The sequence below is a fragment of the Vollenhovia emeryi genome, unplaced genomic scaffold (genome assembly GCF_000949405.1).
Source record: "Vollenhovia emeryi isolate VEMERY1.0 unplaced genomic scaffold, V.emery_V1.0 DF939179.1, whole genome shotgun sequence".
Taxonomy (NCBI): domain Eukaryota; kingdom Metazoa; phylum Arthropoda; class Insecta; order Hymenoptera; family Formicidae; genus Vollenhovia; species Vollenhovia emeryi.
Window position 1 is genome coordinate 621608 of NW_011967187.1, and position 12777 is coordinate 634384.

The 12777-nt window shown below is 42.1% G+C and overlaps 1 protein-coding gene across 2 annotated transcripts in view; it reads left to right on the plus strand.

Annotated features, from left to right (window-relative positions):
* The window catches only part of LOC105563217 (myb-like protein P), a 27413-nt gene that overhangs the window by 3096 nt on the left and 11540 nt on the right, over positions 1 to 12777 (plus strand). For both annotated transcript variants that reach the window (XM_012014614.1, XM_012014613.1), the window contains exons 2-3: positions 9568 to 9614; positions 12418 to 12548. In XM_012014614.1, the coding sequence (XP_011870004.1) occupies positions 9575 to 9614; positions 12418 to 12548 (171 nt within the window). In that variant the 5' untranslated portion in view covers positions 9568 to 9574. The remainder of the gene's footprint in view (positions 1 to 9567; positions 9615 to 12417; positions 12549 to 12777) is intronic.

The following is a 12777-nucleotide window of genomic DNA, read 5'->3' on the forward strand; positions in this document are numbered from 1 at the left end:
GCGCGTGGCGAGATGTGACCGCCCGGCGATCGATATTGCTATGCGCACATCTCGCCACGCGCTCGAATTGGGCGGTAGGCCGGCCTAAGACAACGATTTTTAATAATTAATTACTCGTTAACTATTACGAAAATTGCAAAATGGTACAGGACTTTTCCGTTCATCTCGATCCGTTCTACCTTCTCAAAAATTTTGTCGGCTATGGAAAGACTCACCCTGTATAATAAATGAGGTTGTGAGAAATGTAAATGCGTCAAGAATATTTTTGTCTCAGTAACAGAAATCCTTTCCGAGGGTGTAGGGTTGTCTCGTCATCACTCGCACAGAAAAAAATTCCGGATCCAATACTATTACACTTCAATGTATCATAAAATAGGATCGATGTAGCGCCAATCATATTTATTATAGAGAAAGGGATATTTTAATCTCAAATCAAAAATTCTCAAGTCTAGAATCGTCTCTTGTCGAATATAGTGGTGCCAATTTCGTGCGTTGTAAGATGGAGGGAAAATTTATTCTAAACTTGCATTTATATAAGTTACTCTTGTCTCAATATAGGAAGCCAATCTTTTTTAACTCGATACGGGAGAATAAGAATGATTGATGTTATTTTGATATCGTCTTAATTTTATGCTAAATGAGGTTGTGAGAAACGTAAATGCGTCAAGAATATATTTTGTCTCGGTAACAGAAATCCTTTCTGAGGGCGCAGTCTTTCGACGACCCGCGAGACGGCGAACACGAACCGATGAATATAATAGACTATCGATTTATAGGGCAAGACACTCCTCGAGCGCCTTAACTTTCAATCGAGCCACGGTAGCGTTCGTGTGCGTTCTTATCGCTGGGTTTATCTAAATCGAGAATTCACCTCGTACAGCCGATACCACTTGGCCGATTAGGCGGAGTAAGCTTTCCGTAACCTCGACGGATACCCCAATCGACCGTTCTCTCTCTCCTTCTCCACGCCTCTCTTTCGCCCGTGAGTAATTCATCGCCCCGCTCCGTCTAACGCGTTCTAACGCGTCCACCACGTTCACTTTCAATCGTCGGATTCCGCGGAGCGATTGTATACACACTCGCAATGCGAATTTAATTTACGCGAGGAGCGGCGTTAGACACGACACGCCTTGCCCCCGGCTCTTCTTAATGAAATTCGCTCTTTCTTTCTTTCTCAATTCCGCTCGACTCCAGCGCATCGCGGCGCGCAGTTTCACTCCGCTCCTCCCAGAGCGGAAAATTCCCGACCATTAGAAGCGCCATCGATATCTCGAGTGGTTCTCCAGCGTTCGTCACGATTAATTCAGTCCGCGCAGCTTCTCTCCGCGTATCTGCGTGGATACCGCGAAATCTCCATATGCACGCCATGGGCCCCGCAAAACCGCAGTGCGCGCGCGAGAATTTTCGCCGCGCGCGAGCCTCGTCGTTACGTAATTAAAAAAGTTTCATAATCATGCGGCCCGCGACCGGCCCGTTTTCTCGGGCGCGACGGAGGGTGCAGCGACGACAGCGGCGGCTGCGGCAGCAGCAGCCGCAGCGGTGGCATCGGCTGCACGTGCTCGCGTCCGTTTGCGGGATCTTTTTCATAAACAATATTGCACCGCGCCACGACGTTACGACATAATCCACGTCCACGTCGTCGCGCGAGCGGGCGCGAGCGCGAGCGGCGGTCGGCTTTCTCCCGATACGCCGGCGAAAAAATTAACGAACGACTTCGCCATAATCGAACGGCCGTATAGGTTTACGGCCGGCCCGTGTGACTCGCGATGATCGAGCGAGCAAAATTTCATTTTCATCGGCCGTTAATGCCGGATCGGCGTACAGGAAGCGCGACGATTGACGCGCGCGGGAAATGCGCTCGGGAAAAGCGAGGCGGCGGTAAAATACCTTCCATCTGATTCGCCAGCAATTGCCCGAGTACGCTTTGATTGCACGGGGAGGGGGGAATAACGCTTACGAGCGAGGATAAATAAAATTTTAATCACTAACGACGGAGTTAGCTGCCTTAACTGTCTCGGGGTATACGGTAACTGTTACTTTATTATCTTGTACCCGCCGGCACGTCTCGCTGTAAATAATCTCCCGGGAGATAATCGCATTCACGGGGAGGAGAATTAATAAATGACAGGCTAGCCCGGGCGAAGGTGTCTGCGCCTTGGAGGACGTACGTGCCTCCGAGTGCCACAAGTAACGGTATGTGCGATAAGTTACCGCTAATCCCTATCGTGCCGAAATTCATTGTAAAGACGTGGGGTTTGTCGTTGTTCGATCGTGGATTCCATGTATTTGAACTTGGTAAGCGCTCAATAAAAATTATCATAAGTACACCGATAAAAAAATATTACTTTGCTCAAGAAAATGATTCATTAGGTGGCTCCTAATAGCTCATTAACTTAAATTTAAAAAATAACAAACGAATTAGAACATTTGCATTTCTTTAATTTAAGTATTTATTGAATATCAAAGAGTATAAACGATGTTAAATTAGAAACATTTTATTTTAATTCTATAAAATGTTTACCGAGACGTAATTTTCACGGCGCAGAAAGTTGGATTTCTTATTTAACAAAAACAATTATTGCATTTAATGAATAGTATCCATGATCTTTATTTGAATGTAGAAAATGTAATGTTAAATTAATTTACTTAATGTAATTCATAGATTTACTTGAAATTTGATATTTTTATTTAAATAGAATAAATAATTACTTCAGTAAAAAATAATTTTAAGTAAATCCACTTACTTGGTTTAAAAAAATTTTGTAGTGTAATTTATAGAGGAAAGTCTATCTCATGATAGAGACTTTCCTCTATAAATTACACTACAAAATTTTTTTAAACCAAGTAAATAGATTTACTCCTAATGGGATAGCGGGGTTCCTGTTAAATTTAATAGGCATTGTCTGTTGATTCCACGGGAATTTATTGCCCATGGTGTAAAATTTCGTGGAAAATTAGATTGTGTAATCGTTGCGAAAGAAAATTTATGATTTTTGGATGTTGGAAATGCTATCTCATATTAAAAATCTATTTCATAACAGACAATTTGCCTGTAGTAATCAAGCGTTCTTTTTTATTCCGATTGTTACGACGTCTTTGAAAATGAAATCGTATCTCGCAGAAACTTGAGAAATAAACGTCTTAATTGTTTGATAGAAATCGAACTTTTCAAAGCCCGTGACGTTTCGCCCGAGGACAAAACGAAATTTTGACCGTCAGCACTTTCATAGTAAGATAACCAGACTGACGGCCGAATGTGTCAACGGGTAAAAAGTATGTCACATCTCCTTTACGCGACGACGCCGCGCGAGCCTACTTTCGATAAACACTCATTTTTATTTTGCAAACACAATCTCTCGCGGAGATGGCAAAGATAATTAAATAATTTTGCAATTGTTGCTTCAGGAACGCCGTATTTTCCTATCACTATTATCGCTACGCTCGATCGCTTCGAGTATCTTGTTGCCGCAGCCGTTGCGTTACGAACAGATCGAAGAAGCCACAGAGAGCGATAAACTACATTGTATAACTTATACAATAGAGTTTACAGCGCGGTAGGAAGCATCGTATCGTAAAATATCTCTTATATGGACCCCCCATCGGACCCTCATTGTGCTTTCCTCTCTAACGAACAATCGTTCGCACGGAATAGGAAGAGTAGGAAGACGACGGCGGCGCACCGGCTTCACGACACATTAATCGCGCTAATTATACACGGAGTACAGGCCTCCTCTTAAGGGAGAAATTCGTAGGAGACGGATTCGTCCAATTTTTCATACTCGGCCCGCTCTTAAATAATAACTTTCGAATAGTTTCGCCGGCAATCAAAACAGCATCTATCGCGCGTTATTCGCACGTCGCGCTTACGTAAAGACCTCGTAATGAACCATGCATGGCTATTAATTATGTTGATATTAATAGTTAATCCGCGGAATCGATGTACATTGAAAATTCATTCAACGTCTAACTTTTTACCTCCATTTACCAATTTTGGCGACGCGCAAGATTCTCTTTTTCGGCGGCCGGTGTCCGATATTTACGCCTGTACGTGGGAATAGAGCTTGCACGATAAGTCGGTAAAACGACGCGACTGATGCTTTACGGTCGAGTAAATTTTATTCTTAGCCGAGAGTGAAATCATTTATTCCAAAGCCGGTTCTCTCGTCTCGTGGAATGGCAAGAACGGCCGAAACACTTTCTGATCGACTCGACCGAACGAATTCTGAGTGTTGCCCAATGACAGTTCCTAATCAAAGTTGAGGTACGAGTTGAATTTCGATCAGCTCGTCGAAATTCAAAGACGTACGTTTTGAGCCCGCCGAAATTGGAGTCGCGGCAATTAACTGATAGGAATAACGGCAATTATTTATTATCGCTTTGTTGCGCAAGAACCATTGATCTACGATAAACGACCCCGATTGTTTCAATTCCGTGATCGTTGGAGCGTACGTTAAACTCCGCGAATGCAGGTGTTAGAAGCTAATTTCCGAATACTATCGTGACCGTAAGCTATTTGTGTATAATATAGCTTACGGTCAGCTATTCATTAAATTTTATTTTGCCTTGAGGAAGAAGTTAGACATATTTCCTTTACATGTAAATTATTAACATGCTGCTAATCACGTAAAATTAACGAAACAGATCCCCGCAGAAAGCACACGTAAATGGATTATGGAGGAATTTCTAAATTCTAATAGGAGAAATCGTTCTAGTGTCAGAACGGAAGCTTGGAATGTGGAAATGCGATATACTGACAAGATATAATGAAAATTATAACGTTTTAAATACATCTTACGTCTCTTTAAAACTGGCAAAATTAAGAAAACATATTTACCGACATAGAGAACGTTTCATGGCTGCTTCTTTAGAAAAAGAACAAATATGTTGTAACAAAACGTTCCCCTAAATTTATTCTTTCTGTGCCTTGATACACTTTTATTTGACGTTTTGACGTTTTCGAATTTACTTCTGACAATAACATCATACATTTTTTCCTTAGTCTATTGTCTTTCAAGTATTCCGGACTCTACATCACTTTGGTATACGCAGACGCATTCCTATATTTAAATATGAAGTGACTTGTAAATATGTATTCACCCCCAAGATCGACTCGATACGTGTTCGCTTCGGTCTAGACACAGCTGCACAGAATTTCGTTTTGTTCGCAGCGCTCAAAAATTCCCGATGCGGCCCTGGCGTTCGTCCAAACAAGTTCAACGTTTCATACTCCGCAATCAGATAGCAATCTAATTTACGAAAGATTTTTTTTGCGCGCACGCACAACCAACAGCTCTCGTTATGATTATGAGCGTTTGTTGTGCATATATTTGCCTTGCACAATCTCGCACACTTTCTACGTACAAGGCAAACAATGCCTGCAACTAATGCAGCAAACGCTCTTCCTCGGCTATGAAGCACGATTAAAATAGAGAGAAGCGTAATGTTCGTGACTGATCCATTGATCTGTCAGATCACGACGCGATCGCGACCGATTAGATCCATTTCAAGCAAATCTACTTTATAGAGATATAATCGTACTAGAATACGCGAAGCGTGTCTGACCGAATCTGCCTTTGTTCACTACTCTGGGAAAATAGGCAAAATGAGCGACAAAAAAGCTCTGTGTTATGTGTGTAAAACTTGTTATTTCAATTTTTCACAAAATATATGAGTTTAGCTTTTAATCAGAAATTTTGTAAAAATTTTTTACACATAATATATATTTTTATCTCAATGTTTCTCTCTCTCTCTCTCTCTCTCTGAAAATGTCAATCGCTGTTAATGTAAATTAATGCAAGCCGCAAATTACCATTAATTATACAATCCTATTTGAAGTAACCAGCATTTTTTAAATTGCATATTTATAACACGCATAATACATAATCTCGTATTATTGCCGTTGAAATGTTAATAAGGCTCGTTAACAAGGGAAACAACATTCTGAGGATACGTAAAGGATTTCCTTGTTGAAATTCGCCTTTACGCGCTCGCATTTTTTAATCTTTCTGCCGCATTGTGCTGCGGTCGACATCGGTGCATAGTTTTTCTCGATCGACGATTAATTCAATACAGCTCGGAGCGAGCACTCGAATAGCACGCATGAGGAAATGAAAGCCTGCTGTTTCGGCATACTACACTTTTGAAGACTATCGACTTTTGCAACCGCACCTTAGCGCAATGCTTGGCACCGCTCGAAAAACGTTTGTTCATTGCGGCCGAAAAAAATGCGTAAAAGTTTACATATTATTACGAGAAGTTAATTCAGAGTTAAAAATATCTTTTGAGACCCTGCTCTTCACTTTCAATTAAGAAGACGACATAAATGTCTGTTTCTTTATAACCGTTTTGTTTTCAATTAACACAATGTCTCTGGAAACATTTTCATTCTCGAGAAGTTTCAGAAAAAGAACTCTTAAATAATTCAAGCAAGGTCGAGAATCTTCAAAGCATTTATTTTTACGTCACTCGCCAGTCCGATTTAAGAAGGTGAATCAATTGAGCAACCGGTGGTACCAGCCCATCACTTCCGGTGACCTTTAGTGGGCGTGGATGACCGTTACTTGTACATGTCGTAACATAAAGTAGTTTACCGTAAGGTAACGTTACCAGTAATTCGCGTGCATCTCGATAAGGAAGATTCTTTCGGGAAATGTTCGACGGGCGATAAAAATCGAAACACATGTAGATCGCATCTTCCATTCCTTGTAACGCATAGTTAATAAATTGAAGTCTTCTGGCAACACGATAATCCACCGTTACGCGCCAAAGGACGTTACGTTCACACAATGTGTGTAAAATATTGCATATATATATATATATATATATATATAAAACGCTTATAAACACGCCATAGGAAGTAGATAAATACAAGAAATCCCGATGAAAGAATAAACTGTAAATTACACAACAACGTGATTACGTAACACGGCGGGCGATATGTTTTGCCGGATGAAACTTGCGCGTGTTGAATAAAAATTCGTAAATTTTATTACCTCCCGGGGTCTAATTGACGCAGCTTCCGGATGAAACTGATCTGTAATCTGGAGAGGACTTCCCATGCCTGCCTGAGAACTCGTTCTTCACGTTGTGACACGAACAAAAGGAACAATTACGAAAACTTGTGTAACTGAATAATGCAGTCCTGTACGGCTGCAGCACGCGGGAGGTATCCTCTCTCTTTCTTTCCTACTTTTACAGAAACGATAAGAATCTGCTTGGGAACTGGAGCGCGATAGACTCGCGTTTAATTAATGCGAGCACGTACGGTACATTTCTGCGCGGAAAACTGAGAAAAACGTAGGAATCGCGTGTATTTACGTTCGAAACTCACGTGCCGTCTCTCCGCTTAATTGCAGGCGATAGGCGGGAATTCAATTCGCATCCTGTTGCGCATCTCACTTAGATCATCGCGATTGATTAATTTGCATTAATCAAAGACTGGACACACGGCGATTTTATAATCTCGCATTCGTCTCGCTGAAAAAGCCTCAAACTGATTAGATCCGATGACTCAAGCCTCGTTAATAGCTGTCCGTACAAGTGTGTGACCAGAATAGTACATTCGCGGCGTGTAACTATATCAAGTCCACGATTGGTAATCTAATTTGGTGCTGGAAGGTTGCAAGGTTGCTTTCACTAGGCGGAGAGGAGAGAAAAAAAAGGGAAGGAAAATCTTAAGAGCCGCGACTGCCATTACGGTGTGTGAATTATCGACGGTGATCGAAGCTCCGTAAAAATCAAGGCCGTCCGTTACATCCACGAAGTGGCAATTTGCGGCAAATTTAGCGCAGTCTCGAATAAACTTCGCAAGTAAAAGTCGTGATGTACGGCAGACACTGCGCGTGAGATACAAGAATTAAATGTGGGATACAAGAGCCTCAAAATACTGAGGCAACGCGATTTCAACCTCCAGGGTAAGAAACGGCGGACCCGTTATTATCGCAAGAACGCAGCGACCGTCGCTCGCGTGATGATCTAACGTGAGTTATTAAGCCAGCGGATTACCACATCGTGAATCTTGTTCGAAGGATTCCACAAGTGCTCTCTAAGCAGAGCTGCGCGCTCTAGGAGCATCGATAGACTCTTAATAATTAGATATTCGCAATCACTGCCATAAAGTCACACCCGATATTACGTGATCGCGCATTTATATAACACCCGCATTATCCTTGCATTATATGGTTAGCAGTGGTGACAGCACAGAGAAAGTTCCTATCCGTTCCCATATACCCGAGTACAGTCTACGCGCGGTGCTAAGGCACTCTGCTTTGATTATGCTCGCCGATGCACAGTGCCGTGCGATTGTCGTTCAACACCCTGAGGAATTCGGCCGACATTTCGCAACCTCGTAGAAATCACGTTGTCACCCCGAAACCTCGTCTTGCGCAAGAAAAGAACTGACGAGACAACATTTCCAAAAATATCTCGTCGAATCGAGGCCTTCGACGTTTCGATATAACAGCAAAAAGATTTATTAGACGACATTAGGCTGGCGGATGGTTTATTTGCTTGATTCCGACGTTTCGGCCGTACGGGTTGTGGTCCTTTTCAAGGAATTCGATAATCAGTGTTGTGCATAGATGATTTTAAAATTAGCTAGATAAAGATAAGATAAAAATATATAAATTTATCTTAGATAAGATAAAGATGATTTCGTTTTTAATATATCTAGATAAAAGATAAAATCATATGATGATTCATCTAGATAATTTGCAGATAATATTTTTAAGACTTCATGTAAACACAGTAGAAAAAGTTATAAAAAAATTATAGAAAAATTTAAATTATAAAGGGGGATATAGAATATATTCAGGTTAAGTTACATGACACACACACATAAATGCATGGTCTACAACGCCATCCATATTTAAATAGTGTAACTGTTAAGTATTTTTATGTGGCTAACCTTATGCGGCCCTAAACCAAATTATCTGTACGTTATCTTAGATAATTTAGTAAAAATAACACTTTCTTTCATCTGAGATGCAGATATAGATAATACTTATTTTTATTATCTATATAAAGATAAGATAACGCTAAAATTTTATCTAGATAATCATCTATATAATTTTATTTAGATAACAGCAAACACTGTCGATAATAGATTTTACGTCATCGATATTAAATTAAAAACGGAGGTTTCACATCCATCTCTGGGCGTCACTCGGACAACTATGTTCGAAGGCACGTCCATCCGACGTAACGACCACAGTAGGACAGATATAAATCTTCGATATAAATCAACAATAATATGCTACAAATGGATATAATTTTATATACGCGCGCACGTTGCAACTTCAACAAGATTACTTAGAAATTATACATTTTTTTAGTAAAACGGTAAATTCAAATATTGACATAGTGTTCAATCCCTGGATATAATTTTATATACGCGCGCACATTGCAACTTCAACAGGATTACTTAGAAATTATACATTTTTTAGTGAAATAGTAAATTCAAATATTGTCATAGAGTTTGATCCCTGGGGTTGAATTGTTAACGCGGACCCACTAGCTAATTAAATAATAATTGTCACGTAACTAATGCGACCGATTTGTTTGTTACAGTGCCAATATGCGGGAGAAACGATGGCTGCTGCTGCTCGCTCTGTACGGTAAGCACAGCCTATACAGAATCTGACGATTCCTCGCTTCTCGGCGAATCGCGATTCCCCGATACTAAACGGAGCTTGTCAGCGGGACTTTTACTCGATTTCTACTATTTCTCGAAATCCTGTTTACCGTACCGCAGAAGAAAGAATCTCTTCCCTTGTCCATCTCGCGGTCCGCCGCGACGTCGCGTCCTTAGTATTTTTGGACTTTCCACGGCCGCGGAGGAATGCCGAAGAGACAGTGGACGACCTTCTACACCCGGGAATTTTACATCGCGCACGTAGATCGAATCCCAACGCGACTCCCCGCACAATACAAAATAGCGGCTACCTTCCATGACAAACGGACGGAATTAAACATGACAATGCGATAAGAAGTTAAACGCTGATACTGGCACGGAATAAAATTGGCGGCTTAAAATATTTTGCCATTTAGTGTGCGAGAGAAGAGGCAATTTAAAAGCTGTGAGGCGTAAACTCTTTCCCTCATATCTTGTTTGCAATTATAAGTGTTAATTAAAACTTCACAAGCAACATTTCATGGATTATTGGATGTGCGCCAACAAAACGATCTTCTTTGATCGAATTGTCAATCGAGAGAGAGAGAGAGAGATTAATCTTTAAGTTACATCAGGCACATTTGGTATTCGTATTGCGATTCATGGCTGCGTGCAATTCGCAAAAATGCTTTACAGAAAAGTTCCACGAAGACAGAGAGACCCGTCGTGAATGCCAAGAGGCTTCCTTTGTCTTGTCGCGGAGCGTGTAATCTTGAAAGTCCGAAAATTCCGGATAAGATACTCGGTAAACACGTCATCGGTCTTAGTGGCGGCAGAAAAAAAGCTCGGAGATGCGATAAAGAAAATTGCGTGGAAGCTGACTTGCCAGGAAAGACCGCGTCGCGGCCGTTCGCGAACGCATGCTGCGAGTTCAAGTCGCAGTCGACCTGTTCTCCGCCCGTAATACTCATTGGAGCGGTTTACATCAGTCACGTGACGCTGTGTGTTAGCATTTAGAATGCTTTCTGACATTTTCGCCGGTTGGGCAACCGCTCGAATCAAGGTTTCTTTAAAAGCCCGCTTAAAAGACACGAAAATAATTTAGACCGCCGTTCTTACGGCATCGTAAAACTTTTACGATAATTAGCGACGCTATATTAATCTCACGGGCGATGAACGCGATCGTTCACGGCTTGATCGTCGTTACGCATCAGCGTGGACGCCGCGCGTAAAACGCGCACGTAAATGCGTTTCGCGTCGCATTGTAATTCCCTAATGAAGATCATCGCCAAGGCGAGAGAAGACTACTCCGTCACGCCCTTCGGGCGAGGGAAATGTCAGATCATTCCCATTCGATCGAGACTACGCGTCGCCGACAGACAATTGAATGAAGCAATTTGTTTACACGCCAACGTAGAAATAGCTAGAACGGCGACGATTTCGTCATCGGGCCCGATTTATCGTACAACGTTTGCAAAGGAGCGCGCCCACGTTAACATTTCCCACAAACGGAATGCGAGCGCGTTCCCATAATTCATTTTTTATGCTACGCCGACCCGTACGGCGTGGCTCTTTATCGATCGCAGCCTGGAAACGTATGATCCCGTTATACGATCGCCGGGCCCACCGTGCACATTTTCAACATCACCTTCGAGGACATCCACTTTCCGGTCCACAAGTCCGCGTTCACGTCGTCGCGCAACCCTAATCGATTCAACGAAGGCGCGAACACGTTTTTCCGTATGTACGTACGTGCACCACGCACTCGGGAATCGTGTCGAAAATAACGGGAGCGGGAGACACGGTTGTAAAAACGGCTGCAAATTCTATAGAAATTGTTAGTTACTTGGTCGGCGACTGTTTTCTACATTCCAAGTCTCACTGATTAATCGAGTAAATGTTAGCGGTGGAATTTATATTAATTCTCTTGCCTCGAGAAACTGAACCCAATGCATTCGCGGCGTGGGAATTATCGATAGTATCGTCTACGAAGATAGTAGATACACCCCGCGTCTATAAAGATAAAGCCCGTAGAAAGCGAAAAACAATTTCTACCTTAATTTACGCCTCACGGACTGTCCGCACTTGGCGTCTTAATTTCCTCAGCTGCCAGTTCTCAAAATAGCCTTGAACTACTTCGAAATAGTCGCAAATGTGATTCAGTAGCAAGGCTTCACCGAGCCATTAGTAGACTGGAGTATTTTGCTTCCCCCGTTTAAGAGATGTAAATTTCATGTACGGAGATCAAAATTAAGGATTTGATTAAAGCAAGGAACCACCGCGAGCAAAAATAAATAATGAAGACAAACCTAGAAACCTGGAGTGAAAACGAAATATGATTAGCTGAAGACTGACGCCGTTTTACGGGCTCGGCGCATATAACATATGCGGCTCGTGTATTGTAGATCGTAAATCAACAAAACGTGGAAAGGAAACGATCAATAGACAGCCTTGATCCGTTTAAGAACAATTACCCAACCGAATGCGCTCGCTCGGCGAGAGAAAATTGCAACATTTATGTTGGGTTCTCACCACACTGCTCTAAGTTTTGCAACGCCGACGCTTCTTCGCGATTTACGTAATCCGCGGATGCGTGGTGGCCTTTTTCCTTAATATATCAGATGGCTCATCGGGGCCATCGATGCTCCTCAGGCGAGCACAAATCGAACTACATTTACCTCGAACGCGCGCGATTAGTCGCGCAGCTGCGGAAAATCATGACACCGATCCACGCTCCATCGATGATTTTGAAATCAACGATTTTTACCATTTTCTCGATAACGAGATCGCTCTTTTACGCGTTTTAGGATTACTATTGGCCCACGCCGTCTCCGCAGCACTCAAGACCAGGCCGAAATTTAAGATTGCGACCACCTCCACGACGACCACCACGACCGAGGAGCCCCACGTGGAAGAAAATGATCAAGCCAATTCGGAGGTATGTGAAGGACACTATCATATTCGGAACGGATAAAAAATAGTGCGATTAATGAACGTTATCTAATACGATGCGTTTCATAATTATAGAACAGGTGTAATTTTTCGCGTTCCTGGAAGTGGGTACTCTCTAAAAGTCAATCAGTGGGTTATCACTAAAAACAATCAATAGTCACTGATTTACAGTTACAAGTATATCACTGAAAATCACAGTTATCTAATACAATGCA